The sequence below is a fragment of the Oryctolagus cuniculus genome, chromosome 1 (genome assembly GCF_964237555.1).
Source record: "Oryctolagus cuniculus chromosome 1, mOryCun1.1, whole genome shotgun sequence".
Classification (NCBI taxonomy): Eukaryota; Metazoa; Chordata; class Mammalia; order Lagomorpha; family Leporidae; genus Oryctolagus; species Oryctolagus cuniculus.
In genome coordinates, this window is record NC_091432.1 from 8,620,315 (window position 1) to 8,647,888 (window position 27,574).

The window sequence follows — 27,574 nt, forward strand, 5'->3', positions numbered from 1 at the left end:
ATTTATTCAAAAGGTGAAGTGACAGAGAGTGAAAGACAGGGAGAGAAAGAGATTTTCCATTCGCTAGCTCACTCTCCAACAGCCAAGCCTGGGCCAGGCTGAAGCCAGGAGCCCAAAACTCCATCCAGGTCACCCACACGGGTGGTAAGGGCCCAAACATCTGAGCCATCATCCACCATCTTCCCAGGTGCATTAGCAGGAAGCTAGGTCAGAAGCCGCGCAGCTGGGACTCAAACTGGCACTCTGATGTGGAACCACAAATAGCGGCTTCACCCCTGTGTCACAATGCCACCCCTCTACCATCTCTCACTACCACAACACTGAGGACAAAGCTTCCCCAACATGAGGCTGTGAGGGGAAACCACAATCCGACCATGGCAGGGAGACTCTAGTCAGTCTCTTGTTCTAAGGCAAGTTCACATGAGGCAAGGCTGGCCCGGATGCAAGCAGAGCAGAGGGTACCAGTTGCAGAGAGAATGAAGCAGATGCACAGTGAAAAAAAGATAACAAGAGACCACAAGGCCCAGATCAAAGGGGTGATGAGATTATTCCCATTGGTTTTCACGGATCCCATCAGTGCCAGATATACTTTCTGCAAACCCTGGATTCTATTAAATACCCTTTAATTCTCCAAATATATATGGCTTTAGTTTAAGCTAACTAACGGGGTTCAGCTCCTTGTAATCAAACAATCCCATAAGTAACCCTCTTCCTCCCTTTCTCACTGATGTTCTCAGAAATCTTTCCCGGCCTCTGCCTCAAGCCTCTGCGCCAGTTGCTGTTCAGTGGAAATATGATGCAAGCCACAAATGTAATTTTAGATTTTCTAGCAGCCATTTGTAAAAAGCAAGAAGAAACAGGTGAGATTAATTTTAGTCATACATTACAAACATAATATAATAATATATTTTATTGAAACCAATAGTCATTCATATAAATATTAATCACCATTAGTCATAATAAAAGCTATTCATGAGAAATTGTATAGCCTTTAGTTCATACTGTCTTCAAAGCCTTAGTGTGTGTGTGTTCATACTAACAGCTTGTCTCAATTCAGATTTGCACAGTTCAAACACTCAGTAGTAGTAGCTACTGGATTCCACATTGAGCAAGTAAGACACACCCCAGGAAGGCTTGGATTATCAGCCACAGATCAATTATTCTCAAGTCCATGTTTAGAGATCCAAGAAAGAGCGCTTCATAAACATTGAAGAGATCATATTCTTCCCCTGCTTCAATCTTTTTTAAAGATTTATTATTTATTTAAAGGCAGAGACACAGAGAGAGATCTTCCAACTGCTGGTTCACTCCACCAAATGGTTGCAACAGCCAGGGTTATCCAGGCCAAAGCCAGGAGCCTGGAACTCCATCTGGGTCTCCCACATGGGTGGCAGGGGCCCAAGTACTTGGGCTGTCTTCCACGGCTTTCCCAGGTGCATTAACAGGGAGCTGGATCAGAAGTGCAGCAGCCAGGACTCGAACAAGTGCTCTGATATGGGATGCTGGAATTGCAAGTGATGGCTTAGCCTCCCCCTGTCCCTCCACTTCAGTTCGTGGTGGCTTCCCATCAGGATAAATCTAAAGTCCATTACAGTCAGGCCTCAACCTGCCTCAGCACCTTCACAATTAACATCCTCTACCTTGCACCTTGCAATCCAGCCTCATCAAACTTTTTCTTGCAGCTAGACTGCCCTGCCTATCACACATGCCCAGAATCTGACTTTCCCCCAACAAGTGCCCACTATATCTGGCTCACCCCAACACATCCTTAAGGCCTCAGCTTGAATCACTTCTTCCAGAAAGCTTCCTGTCATTCCCCAGTGCCTGGGCCAGGTGCCCCGCTCATCACACACTGAACTGTGATCACAGTTGTATCTTACTGTGTGTTCCCCTAGAAGCACACCTCAGGACAGGAATTTGACTGCAAGCCATTTAGTTGACAGGAGATTCCAGAAAACCTGCAAGGGGCATGGAGGTGTATGTGGGGGAAAGGAAGCAAGGGCCAGGAGGGCAGAAGGGTGCCCTCTGCCTGTCACTCGGTCACATGGAAAACTGTTGGGATGGACCATTTTTGACCATCTGGATACAGGGCTCCCCACTTGTCAACCTTTGGCTAATCTGGAGTTGGCACCCAGACCCTCCCTGGGTGGTGCTGCCCCTTGAGATCTGGCCTTCACTCTGGAGTGACCAGGCCCTGCCTGGTTTCATCCCTGGAACCTGGTTTGTACCTGTGCAGTTTCTTGGTCAGCTTCCAGCAGGGCCAACATTGCCTCCCCTTGGCTTGACTGGGTCTCCACTTGGAGGGAGAAGAACTGGGATCCATGAGCAACACTGGACCCCACCCTAGGCCCACCTTTCAGTTGCCTAGACTTCAAGGTGGTTTGCAGGATGCTCTGTTTGTGGCCCTGCCTGTGCTGCTTCCAGTGTGTTTATTGCAAAGGTACTTAGGAGGAGAAAGGAAGGCACCCAAGGAAGCACTTTCCCATCCCACTGTCAGGATGGACTGGCCCCTCTCATGAACCATTCTACTTACCGTCCCCAAATCCTCATTCTGGATTCCTCTGTTTCTCCACCACTGCTCGCTCCTCTACAACCCCTGCTCCCCCAGCTTTCCCTACCCCCTCCTCTCTATCCCTGAGCAGGGACTCTGAGTGGCTCGGTGAATCACCACCATGCAAGATAGAGCAGAGCTCGGGTAGAGTCCTCACACTGGGCCTCCTCATTGGATACTGACCTCCCATGTCCAGCCTTGAAATACCAGTCTTTGGACGAGTTTCTAACGCCTTCACTGTCTTCCAGCCAGGGTGGCCGGGCCACAGGGCCTAAACCACAGTGTGGCTTGGGACTCCTTGCTCCGAACAGTGCTGTGAGCCCTAGAAACTGGAACCAGCTGAACTCCTCCCCGGGTCATTTCAAACCCACGCTTAGGGCATGTGATCTGAGAAGTGTGTTTTCTTTGAACTGTAAATTATTTATTTGAAAAGTCTCACAAAATAATCAAAATCACATGTAGTCCCATACTTGAAGTCCCATTAACTTAACAGAATAAAGTTAGACAAAATCAAGACTTGTCCCAGAAAATCTGCGATATGTAACGACTGCTGGCACAGTAGAAAGAGCAGCAGGGTACAGAGCACTGAGTTCCAGACTTGCTTGCTGTGTGAGCATGGACAGTTTGCCCACGATCCCTTGCCTGCTCTGGGCTTGGGGTCCTGGTCTGCACTGTGACATGTTCCCTCCAGAGCAATGGCATTCCACTCGGATGGCGTGTGGTTCTGTGACTCTGTCCCACGGGAAAAACTAGATTTGATACTTTCCTAAGGGATAGTTCCCAGCTCGGCAAATCACTTGCCATGGGAGTTCTTCCGCCCAGAAATTCACCTTGAGCCAGGAGGCTGCTGGGAAATCCCCTGGCCACTCCAAGATCCCAAGAACCAACCACAATTCAGTCCCTGGAGTCTCCGGTGGAGCTTTCTCTCTAGACTCAGCCAGGCTGGGAGTTGGTGAGACACAGGCTCAAAGAGCAAAGACACATGTCGGGGCCCATAGTCTCCCCCACTGCCCCCAGCACTCTGCCCACTGCCCCTTGAGGGCACCACGTCCTGGCAGGAGACTGGCCCCACAGCCCCAAGCTGTTTGTCCAGCTGTTCTCGCATCCCCAGGCCACAAGGCTCTTATATACCTTGGCGTGGAGAATGTTGTCAGGCATGTGGACACCCACCGGGTCCCCAGCCAGAACCAACACTGGGTGGGAGGGAGGAGGCTGGGCTCAGGCACAGCCCTCTCTAGCCCCCCCCCCCTTTTCTTCTGCCGTGTAAAATCAGATAATCTCCTGAACTCTTTTAGCTGGGCAATCTACACCTCTAGAGCCGCAACTAGGAACTCAGCTCTGAAGTCAGAATGGGTTTGAACCAGTCTAAGAACTCATGTATCCCAAGGTCCCACTGGATGATAAATACCCTCCCAACTTAATTCATAAAAGTGCAGTTGTATGGACCGCACGATGATGACATGATATCCTGACTTCTAACAAGAGAAGTCAGACATTGAAATGCCCCCCACAACAAGAAGACTGGCAAATTTCTGCCCAGAAGAACTGAGAAGCATCCCTTGCCCTCATGATCTTTGGCATAAACTAATTTGTATCTGTCTGCGATATCTCATAAATCTATGGAGCCTGTACCCTCCATCATGCTTAGACATAAGCCAACACAGCTGACAAGTACAGCTGAGAGACAGTCAAAAAGAACCAGAGTACAGGTACAGGCCTTTGGCACAGCAGTTAAGACACTGTCTGGATTGCCCACATCACATACTGGAATGCCTGGGTTCAAATCTTAGCTCCCTTTCCAACTCCAGCTTCCTGCTAATGTGTGGCCTTAGAGGCAACAGGTGGTGGCCCAAGTACAAGGGCTCCTGCCACCCACGTGGGAGACCCAGATGAAGTTCCGGGCTCCTGGCTTCACCATGACCCAGACCTGGCTGTCGCAGGCATTTAAGGAGTAAACCAGCGAATGGGATATCTCTCTATCTATCTGTTTATCTATCTCAAATAAATAACAAAAATTTTTTTTTCAAAAAAGAACCAGATTACAAAGGCCCCAAATGGAAACACACCATAAAGGCAAAGAAAAGTCAATTATGGTAAGCCAAGTGCAACAACCAAGTTCAAGCATTGTTGAGAAGAGTGTCAGGCGGGACACAAGGTCCCAATTTGGCCACCCTAATTGCAAAAGTAGCTCAATAAGCACAGCGGGAAAAGAGCTGCAGGACATTGGAGGCTGGGCTACTGTGCTGTTCTCAAGCCGAGCAAGGGAGGGTGGAGGGGAAAATTTCTCCTCCTCACCTTGCAAAACATTTTCCCCACTCAAACAAGGGTGGGGATTCTCAGAAATATTTTGGTAGGGATTGACTATGTGGCTGGCACTTCCTTGGCCAAGCAGGTCCAGGATTGATCACTGTACACATAGCTCAGAAATGTTTGATGTCTCAGCACTGTAGATTAGCATTGTTGACATTTGGGGTCAGGATAATTCTTGATTGTGAAGGGCTGTCTCAGGCACTGTAGGATGGCGTCCCTGGCTTCTACCCACTGGGAGCCAGTAGCATCACCACCACCAGTTGTGGCAATCAAAATTGTCTTCTCGGGGCTGGCGCCCTGGCACAGGTTAATCCTCCGCCTGCGGCGCCGGCATCCCATATGGGCGCCGTTCTAGTCCCAACTGCTCCTCTTCCAATCCAGCTCTCTGCTGTGGCCTGGGAAAGCAGTAGAAGATGGCCAAGTCCTTGGGCCCCTGCACCCACATGGGAGACCAGGAAGAAGCTCCTGGCTCCTGCCTCCGGATCGGCATAGCTCTGGCTGTTGCAGCCATTTGGGGACTGAACCAACGGAAGGAAGACCTTTCTCTCTGTCTCTCCCTCTCACTGTCTGTAATTCTTTTTTTTATAGGATTTTTTTTTTTGACAGGCAGAGTGGACAGTGAGAGAGAGAGAGACAGAGAGAAAGGTCTTCCTTTACCGTTGGTTCACCCTCCAATGGCTGCCGCGGCCAGCGCGCTGCAGCCGGCGCACCGCGCTGATCTGAAGCCAGGAGCCAAGTGCTTCTCCTGGTGTCCCATAGAGTGCAGGGCCCAAGCACTTGGGCCATACTCCACTGCCCTCCCGGGCCACAGCAGAGAGCTGGCCTGGAAGAGGAGCAACCGGGACAGAATCCGGCGCCCCGACCGGGACTAGAACCCGGTGTGCCTGCACCGCAGGCGGAGGATTAGCCTACTGAGCCGCGGCGCCGGCCTCACTGTCTGTAATTCTACCTCTCAAATAAATAAATAAAAATCTTTTATTTTTTTTTTTTTATTTATTTATTTTTTTTTTTTGACAGGCAGAGTGGACAGTGAGAGAGAGAGAGACAGAGAGAAAGGTCTTCCTTTGCCGTTGGTTCACCCTCCAATGGCCGCCGCGGCCAGCGCGATGTGGCCGGCGCACCGCGCTGATCCGATGGCAGGAGCCAGGAGCCAGATGCTTTTCCTGGTCTCCCATGGGGTGCAGGGCCCAAGCACCTGGGCCATCCTCCACTGCACTCCCGGGCCACAGCAGAGGGCTGGCCTGGAAGAGGGGCAACCGGGACAGAATCCGGCGCCCCGACCGGGACTAGAACCCGGTGTGCCGGCGCCGCTAGGCGGAGGATTAGCCTAGTGAGCCGCGGCGCCGGCAATAAATAAAAATCTTTTAAAAAATTTGTCTTCTGACATTGCCAAATGTCCCCTGAGATGGGGCAGAGCAAAATCAGCCCCAGTGGAGAATCACTGTTCTTAGGGTAAGATGTACATAGGCATCTTTTCTCTCGAAAATCAATGTGATCATACCATAAACAAATAAGAGCTTGCAATCCCTGAGCCGCAGGACCAGACTTCTGTAAGCTCTCTGGCCCTCATGGAAGTCAATGAGGTGAGCATGACTCCAAGCTTCTTCTCTCCAATGAGGGCAGAAGAGTTCAGGGGCTGGCCCCTGGTTACACAGTCCCTAAGTTGTGGCGTGAGGACTTGGATCCGGTAGGCGGACTCCAGAGTCCATGTTTTATGTAATATTCACTGTACAAAACAAAAAATAAGGAGCTGTGCCTTGTTCTCTTGGCATCCCCAAGCCACAATCCAACCAACTGGCACCCCGGGAAAATCCAGCCCATCAGAGATGGACCCTGCCTTGATCATGAGTCAACAGACTTGGGTGCCAAAAAGTGTTGGAGGCATTCAAGTGATTTTCTTAGGGTTGTGGCTCATTCTGTTTGTTGTTTAGAAAAATACTATGGACAGAGGGCAATCTAACAAAGGAAAACATCTGAGTAAGAGTAAGCAAGAGGAATGCTGAGACCCTGCAAGAATCAGCCCAAATCATGTAGGAGGACGGCTTCCATCCCAGTCTTTTGAGGGCAGCCCTGGCCTCTACTGTGTCTTCCAGCTGAACAAAGCTGTGGTGCTTATAAGATGTGAGCTGTGGGGTGGGTTTTGTGATACCGTAGGTTGAGCTGCCATTTGGGAAGCCTGCATCATGTATCAGAGTGCCAGCTCCTCCACTTCCCATTGAGCTTTCTGCTAATGCAGTTGGGAGGGCAGTAGATGATAGCCCAAGTACTTGGGTCCCTGACACCCACATAGGAGACCTAATAGAGATCCTGGCTCCTGGCTTCAGCCTGGCCCAGCTTCAGCCATTGCAGCCATTTGAGAAGTGAACCAGTGGATAGATCTCTATCCACCTCCACCCTCGTTCTGCGTCACTCTGCCTTTTAAATTTTTTTTTTAGTTGTGAACTTTCCAGGGCTGGTGTTTGTGGTGTAGTAGGTTAAGCCTCCACCTATGATGCCAGTATCCCATATGGGCACCTGTTCAAGACATAGCTGCTCCACTTCCAATCCAGCTAATGCACCTGGAAAAGCAACAGAAAATGGCCCAAGCACTTGAGCTCCTGCATCCATGTTGGAGATTCAGAAGAGGCACTGGGCTCCTGGCTTTGGCCTGTCCCAGCCCGGGCCATTACAATCATATGGAAAGTAAACCCATGGATGGAAGATTCTCTCTCTCTCTCTCCCTCTCTCTCTCTCTCTCTCCCCCTTCTCTCTCTGTAACTCTGCCTTTCAAGTAAATAAAAAAAATAAATCTAAAAAATGAAAAAAAAGGTTGTGAACTTTCCTCAGATGGTCAGAGTGGAACTGCCAAGCTGAGCCCCTAAGAACACAGGATGCTTAGTCAGATTTGGATTTTGTATCAATGAACAAGATTTCAATGTAAGCATGTTCCGTGCAAAATTAGAGACATACTCGTACCTCAAAATCACTCACTGATCTGAAGTTCAGAGTTAACTGGACCTCCTATGTTTTCTCTGGCAAGTCTTCCCTATGAGACTGTTTGGATTCTGTCCACTAAGAAGGACAGAAACCCCTCAAGAGGACACCACACTTCCCAGAGCCCAGGGTCCTCATTAAAAGGAAGAAAATGAGGTCCTGCTTGCCCCCGCCAACCCTCAGATGCCCAGAGGGACCGCCCAGGTCCCCTCTCTCCACTCCCACTTCCGCTCACCCTCTCCTGCCCTTTATCCCCACTTGGAGAAATTCCACTGACCCAAGGAGCAGTTGAGGGTTAATCCCTCTGCTACTAAGTCACACTTTAACTCATTCTCTGCAGACCAAGAATTAAAAACTGCCAGGTAAGGGTCAAGGCTACAGCAGACCCTGAAGGCTGAGTGGTCCCGACCCCCAACGCAAGGCAAAGCTGCAAGGGAAAGGGAGGGATAGAACAGGGAGCCGAGGGGAGAAGGAGGGGCAGCAGCCAGGCTGCAGTCCCCCCACAGAGCCGGCTCAGATTCAGCTCCAGAAGCAACTCAGCTGCAGAGGAAGCAGCAGCCCCAGTCCTCGGGCAAACGACAGCAGGAAGACAGAGGGACAGACAGAGATCCTGGGACTGGAGGTGCTCAGCTCCCAGCCACTCGGCCAGGCCTGGCCCCATGGCCTTCAATGACCTCCTGAAGCAGGTGGGGGGCGTCGGCCGCTTCCAGCGGATCCAGGTCACCCTGGTGGTGCTCCCCCTGCTCCTGATGGCCTCCCACAACACCCTGCAGAACTTCACCGCCGCCATCCCCCCCCACCACTGCCGCCCGCCTGCCCATGCCAACCTCAGCAAGGATGGGGGGCTGCAGGCCTGGCTGCCCCAGGACACACAGGGGCGGCCCAAGTCCTGCCTCCGCTTCACCTCCCCCCAGGAGAGACCTCCCTTTCTCAACGGCACAGAAGCCAATGGCACAGGGACCACAGAGCCCTGCACCGATGGCTGGATCTACGACAACAGCACCTTCCCTTCCACCATCGTGACCGAGGTGAGGTTTTTTTTTTTATTTTTATTTTGTTTATTTGAGAAAGAGACAGACAGATAGATAGACATAGCTCCCATCTGCAGGTTCACTCCTTAAATGCCCACGGTGCCTGGCCTGGGCCAAGCTGAAGCCTGGAGACAGGAACTCAATCCAGGTCTCCCATGTAGGAGGCAGGGACCCCACTACTTGAGCCATCACCTGTTGCTTCCCAATGTGTACATTAGCAGGAAGCTGGACTCAGGAGTGAAGCCAGGACTTGAACCCAGGCATGCTGACATGGGTATAGGTGTCCCGATGTGGTGTCTTAACCGATAGGCCGAATGTCCCTGGGGCTCCCTCACTTCATGTGGCATCCAAACTCTGCCTTCCCCGGGAGACAGCTACACACACACACACACACACACACACACACCCCACACACACTCACATACTATCCCACAAGTACAGCACACACCACACACATACACACAGTCTGTCTCAAATCCTCCAGGGGCCAAGATGGGGAGAGGAAGAAAAGTATTCATGATGCAGACTTTGTGTTGGGGTTGGGGGGGGGGGGGGCGGAAAGAAAGTTGATGTGAGAGCTGCAGAGTCTTTAAAAGAAAAAAAGAAAGAAAGAAAAAAAAAAGCTCCTAGCTCCAGAACCAGCCAGGGAGGAAACAGCAAAGAGCAGTGTCACAGGCAGAGGTGGGCACAGACTGCTGGAGGGCGGAGGGCTCCCTGCGACTGGCTCAGCTCACCTGACCCTCCCCCTCCCCCCACAGTGGGACCTCGTGTGCTCTCACAGGGCCTTACGCCAGCTGGGCCAGTCCTTGTACATGGCAGGGGTGCTGATTGGAGCCATGGTGTTCGGCTACCTGGCAGACAGGTCAGTCTTGGGGCTAGGCAGGGATTGTGGGGGGTCCCCTGCACTGGGATCGGAGTGGGGGGGTGTCCTGGAGGGAGCCAGGCAGGGCTGGTTTGAGGACTTGTGGCCCCAGCCCCATAATGCTCCACAATTCCTCCATCGACCCCTTACCCCCAAGCGTAAGGCATCACCCAGGGCAGGCACAGCTCTGATGGCCCAGCCTGCACCTCCCCCTCCCCCACCGTCCCACAGCCCTTGGCCCTGCTGCAGGTCTTCCTTCCCCTAACAGGCTGGGCCGCCGCAAGGTGTTGATCCTGAACTACCTGCAGACGGCCATATCAGGGACCTGCACAGCCTTCTCGCCCAACTTCACCGTCTACTGCACCTTCCGGCTCCTCTCGGGCATGTCCCTGGCCGGCATCGCCCTCAACTGCATGACACTGAGTGAGAGACACAGCTCAGCGGCCCGCTCCCCTTCTCACCACAAGCCCCGCCCCCTCCCAGCCTCCTGGCCCAGCCCACCCCTCCCCAGCCTGCCTGCCTTACAGCCCGTCCCTTGGCTCTGCCCTTGGCTCTGCCCTTCCAGCCAGTACAGCAACCTTCTGCTCAGGCTCATGCCACCCTGTCCCCTCATTTAAAAGCGAGATTGAGAACTCCACTGTGAGAGTCTCCAGGTCACGCAGGTGACTGAAGCAGGGAGGGGTGAGGACTGTACCCAAAGGACCCAGAGACACACAGATACTGCGCTGCCTCAACCGGGGGTCCCAGGGTTGTCACATTTTTTTCCCTTCCCTCTTCGATCAATGTAAAATATCCTACTTTGAAAATGTTTTGATATTTCCTTTTTTATTAATTTATCTATTTATTTGAAAGGCAGAGTTACAGAGATGGAGAAGCAGAGAGAGAGAGAGGTCTTTCATCTGCTGGTTCACTTCCCAAATGGTCACAATGGCCAGAGCTGGGCTGATCTGGAGCCAGGAGCTTTTTCTGGGTCTTCTAAGTGGCTGCAGGGTTCCAAGGACTTGGGCCATCTTCTGCTGCTTTCCAAGGCACATTAGCAGGGAGCTGGATGGAAAGTGGAGTAGCCAGGACTCAAACTGGTCCTATATGGGCTACTGGCACTGCAGATGACTTTTACCCGCTACTCCACAACGCCAGCCCCAGATGTTTTGATATTTCTAAACATGGGGTGAGCCAGTAGCATGGAAAAAACACATTTTTGGATTGAGTATGGTCTGTCCATGGGCCATCCAAGTGCATCCCTGAGATACCTGGTTCCTCCCATTTCTCAGATGAGGAACCTGAGGTTGGGGAGAAAGGAAAGGATTGATGTCAGGTTATCCCTCAAGACCCAGAAAGGAGTCCAAGGATCTGGTATTCTCCAAACTAAAGGAGACCTGAGACTGGGCTGCAGCCAGGACAGGATGCCCAAGAAACCCAGCCCCAAAGTCCAGTCTAAGAATCCAAGTCCCTGCCCCAGGAGCTGAACCAGGACCCCACCAGGAAGGAGCTCAGCCCCTCAGGTCGCAGCAGAGGGGAGGTAGGGGCAGAGCTTGCACATGGATGTTTCCTCTAAGCTGCTATGGTCACCAAGGGTGGAATCCGGCCCTGTGCTAAGAAAGACCAGAGCAATGGTCACTGCAGAGCAGCCGGAGATACTCTTAAGGGGAAGGGGACTCCAGCCAGAACAGCAGATGGGAAGAAGACCCAGCAGGAGTGTAGAAGGGACACATTCCTGGGGGGACTCTGAACGCTCTCCCATCACTGCCTCCCCCCAGACTCCCCCTCCCCCAGCCTGGCCTGCTGCATCTTCCACAGGGCTGGGGGGTGAGCCAAGGTCTGGAGGGAGGAGGGGTCTCCAGCAGCCCAGCCGCGCCATCAGCTGCACCACCTCTCCACCCTCCTTGCAGACGTGGAGTGGATGCCCATCCACACGCGGGCCTACGTGGGTACCTTGGCTGGCTACGTCTACAGCACGGGACAGTTCCTCCTGGCTGGTGTGGCCTACGCTGTGCCTCACTGGCGCTACCTGCAGCTGTTGGTCTCCGTGCCTTTTTTCGCCTTCTTTGTCTATTCCTGGTATGTGGGGCCCAGGGTGAGAGGCAGTGTCACAGGGAGGTTGCAAAGGACAGGATTTCTCCCAGGGCACACACACACCCCATCCCACAGAACTACAGAAGGTCAAACCCAGTCCACAGCCTCAGCGGAACAGATGGGGAAACCGAGGCTGTGGGGAGGCTTCTGCCAGGGTGTCCAGTCCTCTGACTTCCTTCGTACTGCAGACTACCTGCCCGGCTCCCCTACTCAACACCCCAGAGCTGAGCCTCTGAGTTGAGGAATGAGTGGACCGCCAAGCTGGGCACCGCCTTGTGGTCCTGCAGAGTGCAATTTGACAAGCCCACTGCCCTCCCCCTGGAAAGCCCAGCCCCTGCCCCAGGCCTGCTGACTGCAAGCAAGGCCATTCGTGCCTATCTCCACCCCACCCCTGCTTCCAGGTTCTTCATTGAATCTGCGCGCTGGTACTCCACCTCTGGGAGACTGGACCTCACCCTGAAGGCCTTGCAGAAAGTGGCCCGGATCAACGGGAAGCAGGAAGAGGGGGCCAAGTTGAGTATGGAGGTGAGACCCCCCACAAGACCTCCTGTGACACCCCACCAGGACTCCACCCCCAAACCCCTGTCCCAGGAAACAGGAGGCCTCTCTGAATTAGGGTTAGGCTGGGAGGAGCCAGATCCTGACCCCTGCCTGTCCCACAGGTGCTCCGGACGAATCTGCAGAAGGAACTGACAATGAGCAAAGGCCAGGCCTCAGCCATGGAGTTGCTGCGCTGCCCTGCCCTCCGCCACCTCTTCCTCTGCCTCTCCTTGCTGTGGTAGGCCTAGGAGACTGACAGACGGGCAGGCAGGCAGACCAAGAGACAAAAGGCTGGCTGGGGAGCGGGTGGAGGCAAAGGGTGAAAGAGAGGGACGAGCCTTGAGCAGAAGTGCGGTGAGGGGTACTGATCCTATCTCAGGCCCTGCAGCCTTGGGCACCAGTGGACATCAGCTGCCCCATCTCCTCCTTTCACTGACAGCCTCCAGAGTCAACAGGCTTATACCCTGAAGACAGAGACCTGTCTGGCCTGCAAAGCATTTGGAGGATTTTCAGGCTTGGGGTGCCTTCCAGAAACACAGGCACAGGCAACAAGATGACCAAACCTCAACTCCCTAAGTACACTTGGCCTGTGGCTGGTATAACCCAAACATTCCACTCACCCTGTGCAATATTCCCCACTGTCGTCTCGTGCACCACGCTCCTTCCACCGCCACAGCAACCCCATGACCGTAAGAGGTGTGCTCAGCAGGAGCAAGCTGGGCAACACGTTCTATGCCTCCAGTCTGGGGTTCTCTCTCTCAGGTGTGGGTGCTATCTAGTCCCTCGAGCTTCCTTGTGTGGGCTTGTGACATCTTAAGAAGCACAACATTCATCCCAGAACCATGGACAGGTCCCAGGAAGCCCTTGCAGCCCCCAACAGCTTGGCCCTCAAGACAAGGCTTGGGTGTCCACCTGCCCTCCCTGAGTCTGGCATCAACAGATAAGACTGAAACCAGGGGGCTGGTGCTGTGGTGCCCCATGGTTAGGTTTAGGGCCCCAGCCTGCAGCGCCAGCATCCCATATGGGCACCAGTTCAAGTCCTGGCTGTTCCACTTCCCATCCAGTTCCCTGCTAATGCACCTGGAAAGGCAGCAGAAATTGGTCCCAGTCCTTGGGCCCCTGCACCCACATGGGAGACCTGGGGGAAGCTCCTAGCTTCTGGCTTTGGATCAGCTCAGCTCCAGCCATTGCAGCCACTGCAGCCATTTGGGTAGTGAACCATTGGATGAAGGACCTCTCTCTCTCTCTCTCTCTCTCTTTCTCTCTTTCTCTCTCTCTCTCCCTCTCTGTCTTTCAAATAAATTAAATAAATTTCTAAAATAAATAAATAAAAGCATGTAAATCCCACATAGCCACTAAATGAAAATCCCCTAGAACATTAGGGACTCTATTTATTGGAAGATTGGAAAATTAAACTGTGCAATTTAAATGTGTAGTCAAATGCCTGAAGAAACATTAGCCAAGGGAAATTCCTGCTCCTTAAGCAAGGTACCCAATGTAGCTTCCTTAAGCCTCCCTAACACTCCCCATCCCTCTCCCCCTGCCCCTTCCCCTAGGTTTGCCACCAGCTTTGCCTACTACGGGTTGGTCATGGACCTGCAGGGCTTTGGGGTCAGCATCTACCTAATCCAAGTGATTTTTGGCGCCGTGGACCTGCCTGCCAAGCTTGTGTGCTTCCTCGTCATCAACTCCCTGGGTCGCCGGCCCGCCCAGATGGCCTCGCTGCTGCTGGCCGGCATCTGCATTCTGGTGAACGGGGTGATACCCCGGGGTGAGCACCCATGTGCACCTGCGCCCCTCCCCCTCAGCTCCATTTTCAGCTATTACCCAACATCTCAGAAGGGAGGGAAAGAGGGAGACCCACTCCTCCAAGCCCCCACTCCCAGGCTCCTGCTGTCCCCTCCTTTCTAGACCAGTCCATCGTCCGGACCTCCCTCGCTGTTCTGGGAAAGGGTTGTCTGGCCTCCTCCTTCAACTGCATCTTCCTGTACACCGGGGAGCTGTACCCTACGATGATCCGGTGAGTGGGAGCTAAGGGTGGGGCTCAGACCCACCCTTCCAGCCCAGCCCAAAGACTCCCTCCTCAAATTCATCACTGCAAGGCATCCAGTAGCCACTCAACACACTCCACAAGGCCTAGCTAGCACAGGTGTGGCTGTCCGCTAAGCCTTTAGCTTCCCCTACAAGAAAACTTCAAAAAGAGCCACCAATTGGGCAGTCCAGGAAACACAACTCAGAGGCAACAGATGCACAAGTTAGAAGCTACCACCAAACATAACTTCTCCCTCTAAAGCAAGTGGAGCAAACCAAAGACTCCCAGCATGCAGGTATAACAGCCCAGCAGTGTAGGCAAACATGGCATTGGTGGTGCCAAGCTGGGGGGGGGGGGCACCATACAAAGAAACAAGAAAGAACATTTAAAACTGAGATCAAAATTCACATCGGAAATTAAAGAAATGTAGGGCTTCTCTCAGCTGCTTGGAATGAGAACCCTGAGGGGCCCTGTGACCCTGTGAGACTTCAGGAGAGAGAACAAGAGAATAAAGCACTTACTATGTGCCTGGAACCATATGAAACCTTTCACAAACACCAACCCACTCAAGCCTTGATAGCATGTCAATAGGGAACTTCTATCATTATTCCCACCTAACACACGTGACAACGGAGGCACACCGAGGTTAAGTGACTTTTCCATGACTTTTCCAAGATCACACAGCTAGTGGTAAGAGATGACCTTTACCTTTGAATACCAAGTAGTTTGTCTTCTGAGTCAATGTTTTTAACCCCTTCCCTCATAGGGAATGTTCCTAACGTACACTTAGCATGTTCTTAGCATGGACTCTGGGGATCCTAATGCAAGAGGCTTATGTGGAGCTGGGGCAACTGTGGTTCAGAACTCCTCCAGGTGATTTGAGAACTATTGGTCTAATTCAACCGCCTTATTTGACAGCCAAGAAAACTGAGGCCCAGAGAGAGAAAGAGGCTTTGCCCAAGACCACACAGCAAGTTAAGGGCAGAGACAAATTCAAACTCAGAACCCTCATTCTCCGCCCAGAGCCCTTCCCAACTTCCCTTTTTGAAAAACACCAAAACAAATGCCAGATGGGTTTTTTCGAAGCAAATGGCGGGGGGACACCAGGGGATGTCCCTCCTCCCAGTGGGGCCAGCACTCAGCATTCAAGCCGGAATTCTAACCAACACCACCCTCCATGAGCCCACAGGCAGACGGGCTTGGGTATGGGCAGCACCATGGCTCGAGTGGGCAGCATCGTGAGCCCACTGGTGAGCATGACCTCCGAGCTCTACCCCTCCCTGCCTCTCTTCATCTACGGCGCTGTCCCTGTGGCTGCCAGCGCTGCCACTGCCCTCCTGCCAGAGACCCTGGGACAGCCTCTACCGGACACAGTGCAGGACCTGGAGAGCAGGTAGGACTCCCTGTAGAGAGAAGCAGGGACCTACCCAGGTCACACACCCAGGGTGGACTGGTGTTGAGACACAAGCCCAGACCTTTGCCTTTTGTCCCCAGTTAGCTGTGATTCTTCCTGGGGCCCACAGACATTCTGGGCAGATAGCAGGTGGCTGGGGACAGCAGAGTGGCAGTCCCTGGGAAGGCCCTGACTTCCAGCCAAGGCCTGGGGCCTACATACTCAAAGTATCACTGTTCTTCTCCCCTGCTCCCCAGGAGGAGAGGGAAACCAAGGCGACAGCAGCAGGAGCAACAGAAGCAGATGGTCCCTCTCCAGGCCTCGGTACAAGAGAAGAATGGACTCTGAAGACTGCAGAGGGGCCCCTCCTAGCCCCAAAGGGAGTGAGGGTCCTGCAGGCACCTGGCCACCCACTCAAGGAGCAGAAGCTAGGGGGTGGAGGCCCCAGTGTGGGGCTATGGCTCAGGAAGTGCCCCGCAAGGGTTCACCCTCCCCAAACAGACCCCACCAAGGCCATATCATTAAATGGTCTGACTGTGAACAGCGTCTCGTCATGCAGTTCCTTCCCCACCCTCCAGCCCTGTTCTAGATGAATAGAAAAGACCGATCTCAGCCCCCTCTCCACCCTCTTTCCCTGCCTTCTCCTTCCTTGAGCTATTTGAACAACCTTTCTGTGAGTTGTAGGTAAATACCAGATGCCCCGCTCCTTCTGCGTACATTAACTCCCTCTGTTCTCTCTGGAGACTTCTAAGGGTACGGACTACTGTTATTCCCCATTTTACAGATCGGGAAATCAAGGCACACAGGAGGAGAGTTAGGTAAATTGCCCAAGTTCACACACAGTAAATTGTGGAGTCTGGGTTAGAATCCAGCCTGGCAGGGCCGGCACTGTGGCACAGCGGATTAACACCCTGGCCTGAAGCACTGGCATCCCATATGGGCGCCAGTTTGAGACCCAGCTGCTCCACTTCCTATCCAGCTCTCTGCTATGGCCTGGGAAAGCAGTGGAATATGGGCCAAGTCCTTGGGCCCCTGCACCCACGTGGGAGTCACGGAGGAAGCTCCTGGCTCCTGGCTTCAGATCGGCACAGATCTGGCTGTTGCAGCCAATTGGGGAATGAGCCATCGGATGGAAGATCTCTCTCCCTCTCTCTCTGTCTCTCCTCTCCCTGTGTAACTCTGACTTTCAAATAAATAAATAAATCTTAAAAAAAAAAAAAAAGAATCCAGCCTGGCGCCAGAATGTGTGTGCCAGGTGTGCAGAAGCAGGGCTAGTGTCCCACCTTCCAGTCCTGTGTCCCTGCTCCAGGCCAGGGACACCCTTTCAGGTGCCCCTTCAGGTTCAGCCATGGGGGCAGTGCTGGCTGAGCAGTCACAGCAGGGGTGGGGCCGGTGGCCCTCAGCCGTCTCATGGGTCCACAGTGCCCTGGAGGTTCCTGGGGAGCACCGGAGTGCCAGCTCCACGGGAGAACCCCAAGGCTCCAGGTGCGGCTCTAGGCGAGATGGATGACGGTGGGGTCAGCTCTGCCCCAGCTGGGCCTCTCAGGAAGTGGTCCTGCCTGCCCTCTTATGGACTCTCTTCCAAGGCCCGTGGTTTTTCCAGGGCTCTCCAGCCCACCTCCCCTCTCCAGACTGCCCTGTCTCATTCTGAGTCCTAGGGTCCCACCTGGAAGGCAGTGTGTGCAGCTTGAGGGATGTGGGCTTTTCCTGGGGGGCAAGGGGCTGAGGGTGGGCAGCAGGGAGAAGGTTTGCAGGCTGTGTGCCAGTGGACAAGCACAGCTGAGCCACCCACTCACAGCAGAGCACACAGGCCCCTCAGCCTGCCGCCTGCAAGATCTGCGAGACCAGTGAAAGGCCTTACCCCTGCCCCAGAACCCTGCCAGCAACTCCAACATGCTCTGACTCCTCCTGTGAGCCCTTCATCTCCAAGCTCACAGCGTTCAGACCTGCACCGGCCTCAACACGGCTGCCCGGAGCCAGACCCAGGCTGTCCTCATGACTCCCCCATGGGTACTGTTCCCAGGGGCTGACTCAGCTCAAAATCCGTTCCCCAGCTCCCAGCCGGGGACTTCCTCCTTAACCAAATAGAACCCTACCTTCCTCCCACTTTCCAATCCCCAGTTGGTCATTTGTGACTCTGTCTCGCCAGAATCTCCCCTCCAGAACATGGGCTCCGTGCCCATCCTCTGACCTTGACCCTGAACCTGCTACGATTTTGTCATGCCGTGCCCCAGTGACCTCAACTGCTATCCTCAGTGCTACCTGCAGTCAGCTTGTCAGGGCCTTCGTGGCCACCCTGTTTCCTGGCCAGGGTGGCACACTCAGGAGGAGGATCCTCAACTGCCTGTCCCTGAGAGAGTGCTCAGCAGAAGCGACCTTCCCAGGGCTCCTCCTGTCAGCCCAGGCTTCACCTCCCTTGGATTCTTCCTTCCCCCTTCCCAAGAGTTTACACAGCCCCTTGATGGCAGATGGCAACCAGTTACACTTTTGCACCATGCAGTAGGCTGAACAGTGGCCCCAAAGATGCTTCCTGCAACCATGTGGGAAACCTGGATTGATTTCTGGCTACCAGCTCTGGCCACCCCATCATTGTAGGCATTTGGGGTATGAACAAGCAAATGCAAGCGTTCTTTGTCTGTCTTTCTCTGTCTCTCAAATTAAAAAGATGTTTTGATAATAAATGTATTTAACTCTCTACACTTTGATCCATTGTAAGTTGGTTTTTCTGTGATTTGCAAAGACGTCATGTAATTTTTGTAACTTTATTGAGCTATAATAGACAGCTGCTCATACATTTTTAATTTTTAACTTATTTGTTTGTTTTACTTGAAAAGCAGAGACAAACAGACAAAGATTTCCCATCCACTAGTTTTCTCCCCAAATGCTTACAACAACTGGGGTTGGGCCAGGCCAAAGCTAAGACCCAGGAATTCAACCCAGGTCTCCCACACGGGTGGCAGAAGCCCAGCTATTGAGCCATCACCTGCTGCCCTCCAGAGTGTGCATTAGCAGGATGCCAGAATCGGAAGTGAAGCCAGGATGTAATCCCAAGCACTCAGGTATGGAATGTGGACAGCCCAAACAGTATCTTAACCACTCTGCCACACATAAAAGTATATAAATGATGAGTTTTGACAGATGCGTATGTCCATGAGGCCAACCCAATCCAGACAAAAAATGTATCCATCACCACCAAAACGCTTCCTCAGGCCCCTTCTTTGTGTGGACATGAACTTCCATTTCCCTTGAGCAAATATCCAGCTATGGAATGGCTGAGTAGCACATAAGACTAAGTAGTACATAAAAACTTCTGAAAAAACAGACAAGCCATTTCCGTGGTGGATGTCATACTTTACATTTCCACCAATGGTGCATGAGGCCCAGTTGTTCCACATCTTTGCCAGCACTTGGCATGATGGGTACTTTTAATTTTAGTAATTCCAGTGAGTGGGTACTGGTATCTGACTTTAGTTTTAGTTTACATTTTCCTAATGACTAATGAGGTCAAGCAGTTCTTCATGTGCTTGTTTACATCTGGACCTCCTCTTTGGCAGTGTTGTGCAAACATTTTGCACATCTTTAACTTTTTTATTTATTTATTCATCATCTTATTTGAAAGGGAAAGAAATACAGTGGGAGAGATCTTCAAATAGCTGGCTCATTCCCCAAATGCCTACAACAGCCAGGGCTGTCTGTATTATCTCTTCCTTAAATGTCTGCCAGGAGTCTGGTGTTGTGGTACAGTGGGCTAAGCCACCACTCACAACACCAGCATCCTGTGTCAGAGCGCTGGTTCAAGTCTTGGTAGCTCTACTTCCAGTCCAACTCCCCACTAATGCACTTGGGAAAGCAGCAGAAGATGGCCCAAGTAGTATTTGGGTCTTGTGCCTTGCAATTCATGTGGGAGACCTAGATGGAGTTCCAAGCTCCTGGCTTTGGACTGGCACAGTCCTCAGAAGTTGCAGCCATTTGGGGAGGGAATCAGCAAGTGGAAGATATCTCTCTCTCTCTCTCTCTCTCTCTCTCTCTCGGGGGTGGGGGGCTCTGCTTTTAAATAAATAAAATAAATCTTTCTTTAGAAAACTTTGTCAGAAAACAGCCAGTTAGTTTATCGGTGCCTGGAAACTTCTTTTTGAGTTAGTTTTTAAGCACAAATTTAATTCATTCAACACCTCTCGCAGTGCAAATCTGCTGTTGAATTCTTTCAACTTTAACACTGGTGAAAAAGTCCTTCTGTCATCAATTTTGAAAGATATTTTTGCTGGTATAGAGTCGTAAGCTGACGAGTGTTCTTTCATCACTTCTAAGCTCTGTGAAGGTAGAAGCAGAGAAGCTGACAATTTTTCTCACTACTGAAGCAATTGTTTGGAGTTCTGTACCCAAAGCTCTGAGTACTGTAGGGTTTTTTTGTCTTTTCCACTGTGGCCAGTGGGAGGATAAACTGTTCCTGGCCTTGTGAGAGTTCTATGGATTGTTCTGTTGCTCTTTTGTGTAGTTCTTTCCCCAAATGCATGCCCCAGCCAACACTCAGCTGAAGACTTTGATGAAACTCCCTGCAGATCTCCAATGCTCCATGTACTCTCGCCTCCACAGTCCTCTGCCTACAAACTCTTGCCACCTGGGCCTCCCCAAACTCTCAACTGTGTTTCCTCAACTCAGGGAGGCTCCCAGGCTCCTCCAAATTTTCTTCAGGAAGCTGGTGTATACGGCTTATTTTGTTTGCTTCTCCTCTGTCTTCCCATTTTTTTTTTTTCTGTTGCTCTATAAGAACACCTGAGGTCAGGTAATTCACACATTGGGAAGTCCAAAATCATGGTACCATCAATGCACAGCACCTGGTGAAAGCTCTCTTGATCATTATAACCTGGCCAAGGGCATCCCAGGAGGAGACCGAGCAAGTATACCAGCTTGGGTCTCTCCCTTCATAAAAAATATCTACTAGCACCATGGGGACCCTGCCCTCAAAATCTCATCTAATCCTAATCAGCTCCCAAAGACCTCACCTACAAATACCTGATGTGGAGGCCTGAGCTTCCGACACACGAACTTCTGGAGGAACATTCAAACTACAGCACCCTCGCTCAGAAGTGTCTTGAACTGCCAACTGCCCAGTGTCTGAAAACAGTTTGTATTTGTTATTTTCTTTTATTTTTGTATTTGTTATTTTAAAACACAAGGGTAAATCCAGTCCCTGTTACTCCATCTTGTCTGGAAGCAGAATTCCACTAACTGATACATTATTATGGTCTCATGGCCTCTTGCCAAATACTTTTCCATAAGTGGAACTGATTAAAGAAATTAAAGACAATGTTTTCTGATTTCTACACCTAGCATGAAGACAACATCAAACAGAACTAAAGGGTGGGGGGCAAATGCCACCCAGGAGACCTGAACTTGCAGCTGGGTACAACAGATGATCAAAACGCTCATCTTTTCTATACCAGGGTGTGGTATATAGAGACACAGCAGTCAAATACCCTAACGGAGTGGTCAAAAACATACATTCTGTTCTTCCCAAAAGACAGGAAGCATAAAGTACCTCTCCATGCCCTGTTCCTTCTCCCAAATGCACCAATCAAATAGCTGCCCTCTATTCTACAAGGAACCAGAAGCCAAGAGAATGGGGTTTTCCCTCTCCATCAGCTGCCTGGCTTCAGCAAAGACAAACGTCAATTTTACGTTTCACAAGCAGCATTGGAGCTTTAAAGGTGTCAAGAATGAAAAAGAAAAAGTTCCAGTCTCCAGAGTAACTCTCACGGTGTGCTACTAGAGAATTAAAGGAAATACGGGAAACAGCAGTTTTCAGATATTGGCCAAGCAAGGCCAATATGGTTTCCGTGAGAAGAGAAATAAATAATGTGAGATCTACCATTGCCCAGGCTTTCTTCCTGGGAGTGACTTGTGGAGTGCAGAACAGAGAGGTGGGATTCAGGTGGAGCCTGGCAATCTCACTGAGTTCAGAAGGACACAAGAGAAGTTCGGAGCAGACAAGACAGCTAGAATTTGCAGGAAAGGGGAGAGCTATGAGGAATTTCTGGAGGGGATAGAGCCTGCAAACAGAGTTCCATGATGCTACAGAATAGAAAAGAACCCCTACAACTCAGTAAAAGGAAGTCAGAAATCCCAGTTCAAAAATAGACCCCAAAAAATTGAAAGGGCCAGCATTGTAGCACAGCAGGTTAAGCCGCCAGCATCCCACATGAGTGCGAGTTCATGTTCCAGCTGCTCCACTTCCCATCCATATTCCTGCTGTTGCACCTGGGAAAACAGGAGAAGATGGCCCAAGTACTTGGGCCCCTGCAACCCACATAGGAGACAAAGATAGAGTTCCAGTCTCCTGGCTTTGACCTGGTCCAGACCAGCCACTGCGGCCATTTGGAGAGTGAACGAGCAGATGGAAGAGCGATCTCTCTCTCTCTCTTTCTCTCTCCCTCTCACTCTCTGTAACTTTGCCTTTCAAATAAATAAATAAATGGCCCAAAAAACTGAATAAGGGCTGGCATTTTGGTGCAGTGGGTTAAGCCACTGCTTGCCACGGCAACATTCCTATTTGACTCTCAGCTGCTCTGCTTCTGATCCACTCCCAGCTAACGCACCAAGGAAGGCAACAGAACATGGCCCAACATTGGGCTTTTGCCACTCAAGTGGGAGAGCTGGTTGGAGTTCCTGGCTTCAGGCTTCAGCTGGGGCCCACTCAGTTTTTGCAGTCACTTGGGTAGTAAACCAGTGAGTGCAAGATGATCTCTCCTCTCTCTCTCTCTCTCTGCCTTTCTTTTTTTTTTTTATTTTAAGATTTATTTATTTATTTATTTATTTGAAAGGCAGAGTTACAGAAAGGCAGAGAGAGAGAGAGAGAGAGGTCTTCCATTCACTGGTTCACTCCCCAGATGGCTGCAACAGCTGGAGCTGTGCCAATCCGAAGGCAGGAGCCAGGAGCTTCTTCTGGGTCTCCCACACGGGTGCAGGGGCTGAAGGACTTGGGCCATCTTCTACTGCTTTCCCAGGCCGCAGCAGAGAGCTGGATCAGAAGTGGAACAGCCGGGACTTAAACCAGCACCCATATGGGATGCCGGCACTGCAGGCAGTGGCTTTACCCGCTATGCCACAGTGCCGGCCCCCCTCTCTGCCTTTCAAATAAATCTTTTTTTAAAGTCTCAACTCATGCTTTGCCACAGAAGATATATGAATAGCCAGGAAGCACATGGAAAGATGTTCAGCATCATTAGTCATCAGGAAAATGTAAATTAGACCACAATGAGATTCTACTCTGCATCCATACAGATGACTAAATTGTAACAGACCGGCTCTGTGTTGCCATGTGATGTTCTGTGCCATCTCGGGCTCTGCAGCAGCCCCACGGGCAAGAAGGCCCTCGCAGCTGAGGCCGCTTGCCTTAGGACACCCCAGCCTCTGGAACGCCACAAGACCAAGATGCGGCGAGGTGAGCAGGCCTTAGCCGGTGAGAGCTCCCACCCAGGAGTCAGCGATGCACCAACGAGGCCCAGCGGAGAATTCCCCGTGCTAAGCTCTGAGGCAGACAGCATCATCTTCACCAGACTAGCTCACAGGTCACGCTACTCAAAGCATCATCTTCACCAGGCTAGCTCACAGGTCACGCTACTCAAAGCATTGTCTTCACCAGGCTAGCTCACAGGTCACGCTACTCAAAGCATGGTCTTCACCAGGCTAGCTCACAGGTCACGCTACTCAAAGCCAGGCGTTCCAGCCTTCCCCGTAATTCTGGGTATTGGCCAGCTTTTCGTCACTACAACAAAAGAGCTGAAGGCTAACTTTACGAGGAGAAAGGTTTACTTTGGCCCACAGTTCTGGAGGCTCACAACCAAGACCAGGCAGCCTCAGTGATGTGGCCTGTGGTTATGATACTGTTGCCCAAGATGGCACAGAGCACTCCATGGCAGGAGACAGGGAGCACAAGTGTGGGTGCGGTTTCTCATGGAGCCATCAGAATTCATCACGTGGGTTCCCCATCTACTGACCTAATCCACTTCCCAAAGGCCACACCTCCGAATGCCAGCATTGGGTTAAGTTTCTGCTCTCTTTGCAACTATGAACATAAAATTTGGCAGACGATGCCCTTGAGTGCAGGAGGACAAATATTCAAGCAATATTATTCCTTCAACTACCCAATGGGCCATCAATACATTCTTCTGTGATTAAATAAGATTAAATAAAAGACTGACCATACCAAGGTGTTGACAAGACTGCAGACTAACTGGAACTCTCATACATTGCTGGTGGAAATGTAAAACTTGGAAATGCTTTGGAAAATAACTTGACAGTTTTTGATGAAGTTGAATATGGCTAGTCCTCTGTGCCCATGGAGCCTGCATGCTTGGACTCAAATAACCACAGGTTGAAAATATTTGAAAACAAATACCTGCATCTGTACTCAATACACACAGGTCTTTTTTAAGATTGATTTATTTATTTGAAAGGCAGAGTTACAGAGATAGAGGGAGAGAGACACACAGAGAGAGAAATCTTCCATCTGTTGCTTCACTCCCTAGATGGCCACAGTGGCCAAGGCTGAGCCAGGCAAAAGCCAGGAGCCAGGAGCTCCACCCTGGTCTCCCACGTGGATGCAGGAGCCCAAGCACTTGGGTCATCTTCCCCTGTTTTCCCAGGTGCAATGGAAGGGAGCTGGATCAGAAATGGAGCAGCTGGGACAGGAACCGCACCCATATGGGATGCCGACATCGCAGGCTGCAGCTTTGCCTGTTATGCCACAACACCAACCCCAGGGTTTTTTATCTTGTTATTTCCTAAATAACACAGTATAGAAAATATTTACATAGTATTTACATTGTATTAGATATTATAACTAATCTAGAGATTATTCAAATTACACAGGAAGATGCATGTAGGGTATGTGAGAGGACTTCAGAAAATTTGTGGAAAAATGATATTAAAACATAAGTTTGGGGCCGGCGCTGTGGTGCAGCGGGTTAACACCCTGGCCTAAAGTGCCGGCATCCCATATGGGCGCTGGTTCCAGTCCCGGCTGCTCCTCTTCCAATCCAGCTCTCTGCTGTGGCCTGGGAAAGCAGTAAAAGATGGCCCAAGTCCTTAGACCCCTGCACTCACGTGGGAGACCAGGAAGAAGCTCCTGGCTTCAGATTGGCGCAGCTCCAGCCGTTGCAGCCATCTGGGGAGTGAACCAGTGAATGGAAGACCTCTCTCTCTCTCTCTCTCTCTCTCTCTCTCTCTGCCTCTCCTCTCTCTGTGTAATTCTTTCAAATAAATAAATAAATCTTAAAAAAAAACACACACCATAAGTTTAGGGATCCAGCACTGTGGTGTAATAGGCTAAGCCTCCACCTGCAGTGCCAGCATCCCATATGGGAACCAGTTTGTGTCCTGGTTGCTCCACTTCTGATCCAGCTCTCTGCCATAGTCTGGGGAAGCAGCAGAATATGGCCCAAGTGCTTGGGCCCCTGCACCCATGTCGGAGACCCAGAAGAAGCTGTGGCTCCTGGCTTTGGCCTAGCCTAGCTCTGGCCATTGCAGCCATTTGGGGATGGAACCAGAAGATGGAAGATTTCTCTCTCAGTCTTTCCTTCTCTGTCTGTAACTCTACCTCTCAAATAAATTAATTAATTAATTAAAAAAATAAAAAAGTAAGTTTAGGGGCAGGTGTTTGGCCTAGTGGTTGAAAAGCCATTTAAGGGGCCAGTGCCATCCTTCAATTCACTGCCCAAATGGCCGCAATGGCTAGAGCAGAGCTGATCCGAAATCAGGAGCCAGGAGCTTCTTCTAGGTCTCCCACACATGTACAGGGGCCCAAGGACCTGGGCCATCGTCTACTGCTTTCCCAGGCCACAGCTGGATTGGAAGTGGAGCAGCCGGGATTTGAACTGGCACCCATATGGGATGGCAGCGCTGCAGGTGGCAGTTTTACCCACTATGCCACGGCGCCAGCCCCATCTGAAGGCATTTTTAAATTCACCCAGGTAAGAGCCTCCAAGAGCCTGCACTGGGTAAAGGCAGCTCTGTTCCCACCCTGAGCTGATGTCATCCCAGCCCAGGAACAGAATTAAATGAGCTACCAGCCTCACGTCTTAAGATGCTGGTTTCAGAACCCTATGAGGGCCGGCGCTGTGGCTCACTTGGTTAATCCTCCGCCTGCGGCGACAGCATCCTATATGGGCTCCGGATTCTAGTCCCAGTTGCTCCTATTCCAGTCCAGCTCTCTGCTGTGGCCTGGTAGGCAGTGGAGGATGGCCCAAATCACCCGCATGGGAGACCAGGCAGAAGCACCTGGCTCCTGGCTTCGGATAGGCGCAACGCCGGCTGTAGTGGTCATTTGGGGAGTGAACCAATGGAAGGAAGACCTTTCTCTCTCTCTCTCTCTCTCTCTCTCTCTCTCTCTCTCTCTCTCACTGTCTGTATCTCTACCTGTCAAATAAATAAATAAAAATCTTTTTTAAAAAAGCCATTTAAAACACTCTCATATGAGAACTGGGCCTGGGTGCAATCCCTGACAACTCCCAGTTCCAGCTTCCTCCCACCGCAGACCCTGATGGGCAGCAGGTGATGGCTGACGTCACTGGGTCCCTGCCACGTACACAGGAGATGTGGATTGAGTTCCCAGATCCCAGCTGTAGCCTGGCCCAGTCCTGGCCATTGCAGGCATTTGAGGAATGAGCCAACAGATGGTCTCTCTCTCTCTCTCACTCACTCATTCTTGCTCTTGCTCTTGCTCTCTCTCTCTCCCCCTCACAAATCTTTTTAAAAGATAAGTTTATTTTGGCACAAAAAAAAATTGGAATCCATGCACAGTCTTTTCAGGAAACACATTTTCAGTGAGGTTTTTTGAAGAACCTTTGTAGGCAAGTACTACATCATTTCATATAAAAGACCTGAGCCTCCTGAGCCTCTGCAGATTTTTGTCCTGGGACCAGTTCCCCATAGATACCTAAGGTCAATTGTGTATTACTCATCGTAGGATTACATGTCAATTAAAATAAAAGAACATTTTAAAATAAATAATAATAATAATTGCAGCATAAAAGGGGTATACAAAGGCATCCATAACCAAAGCACAAGGCAGGCAGAGGGGGAGCTGGCTCCTGAGATGTGGAACCAGGGTGTGGATGTCATGGTGTCACTGCTGGCTCCATTTCTGCAGGGCCACTGTGCACAGGATACCTTGCTGGGTGCCACTCAAGGTTCACTCCTAGTACCAGTGTGACTAGAAAGAAAAAAGATTTCTGTCTCCCAGTTCCACCTTTGAAAAAGTTTAGGAGGCCGGCGCCGTGGCTAATTAGGCTAATCATCCGCCTTGCAGCACTGGCACACCGGGTTCTAGTCCCAGTCTGGGCACCGGATTCTGTCCCGGTTGCCCCTCTTCCAGGCCGGCTCTCTGCTGTGGCCAGGGAGTGCAGTGGAGGATGGCCCAAGTACTTGGGCCCTGCACCCTCATGAGAGACCAGGAGGAAGCACTTGGCTCCTGCCTTCAGATCAGCGCGATGCGCCGGCTGCGGCGGCCATTGGAGGGGAAACCAACGGCAAAAGGAAGACCTTTCTCTCCATCTCTCTCTCTTACTGTCCACTCTGCCTGTCAAAAAAAGAAAAGAAAAGAAAAAGTTTAGGGAAGGATGCTTGGCTGGTTCGCGCCTGCACGCTGATCCAACAATGTAGGGTAGAGGGGTGTGAGTCATCATGAATGACCCAGCCTGAGACTCCTGTGCACTCCTGTCCTGCAGATGAACCACAGCCACCATCTCTGTGTCCTGCCGTCCCTAACGCTCGTTTTCTCTTTTCCTCATAGCACCTGTCATTTATCATA

At 51.3% G+C, this 27,574-nt stretch overlaps 1 protein-coding gene across 1 annotated transcript; it reads left to right on the plus strand.

Moving 5' to 3' along the window:
• The first annotated feature begins 8,493 nt into the window (after positions 1-8,493).
• Positions 8,494-16,113, plus strand: SLC22A6 (solute carrier family 22 member 6). Its single transcript, NM_001082127.1, is given in 10 exon segments — positions 8,494-8,862; positions 9,624-9,727; positions 9,996-10,150; positions 11,617-11,785; positions 12,202-12,325; positions 12,463-12,578; positions 13,897-14,111; positions 14,252-14,360; positions 15,562-15,765; positions 16,023-16,113. Coding segments are annotated over 10 exon segments (1,656 nt in total).
• Positions 16,114-27,574: the final 11,461 nt, after the last annotated feature.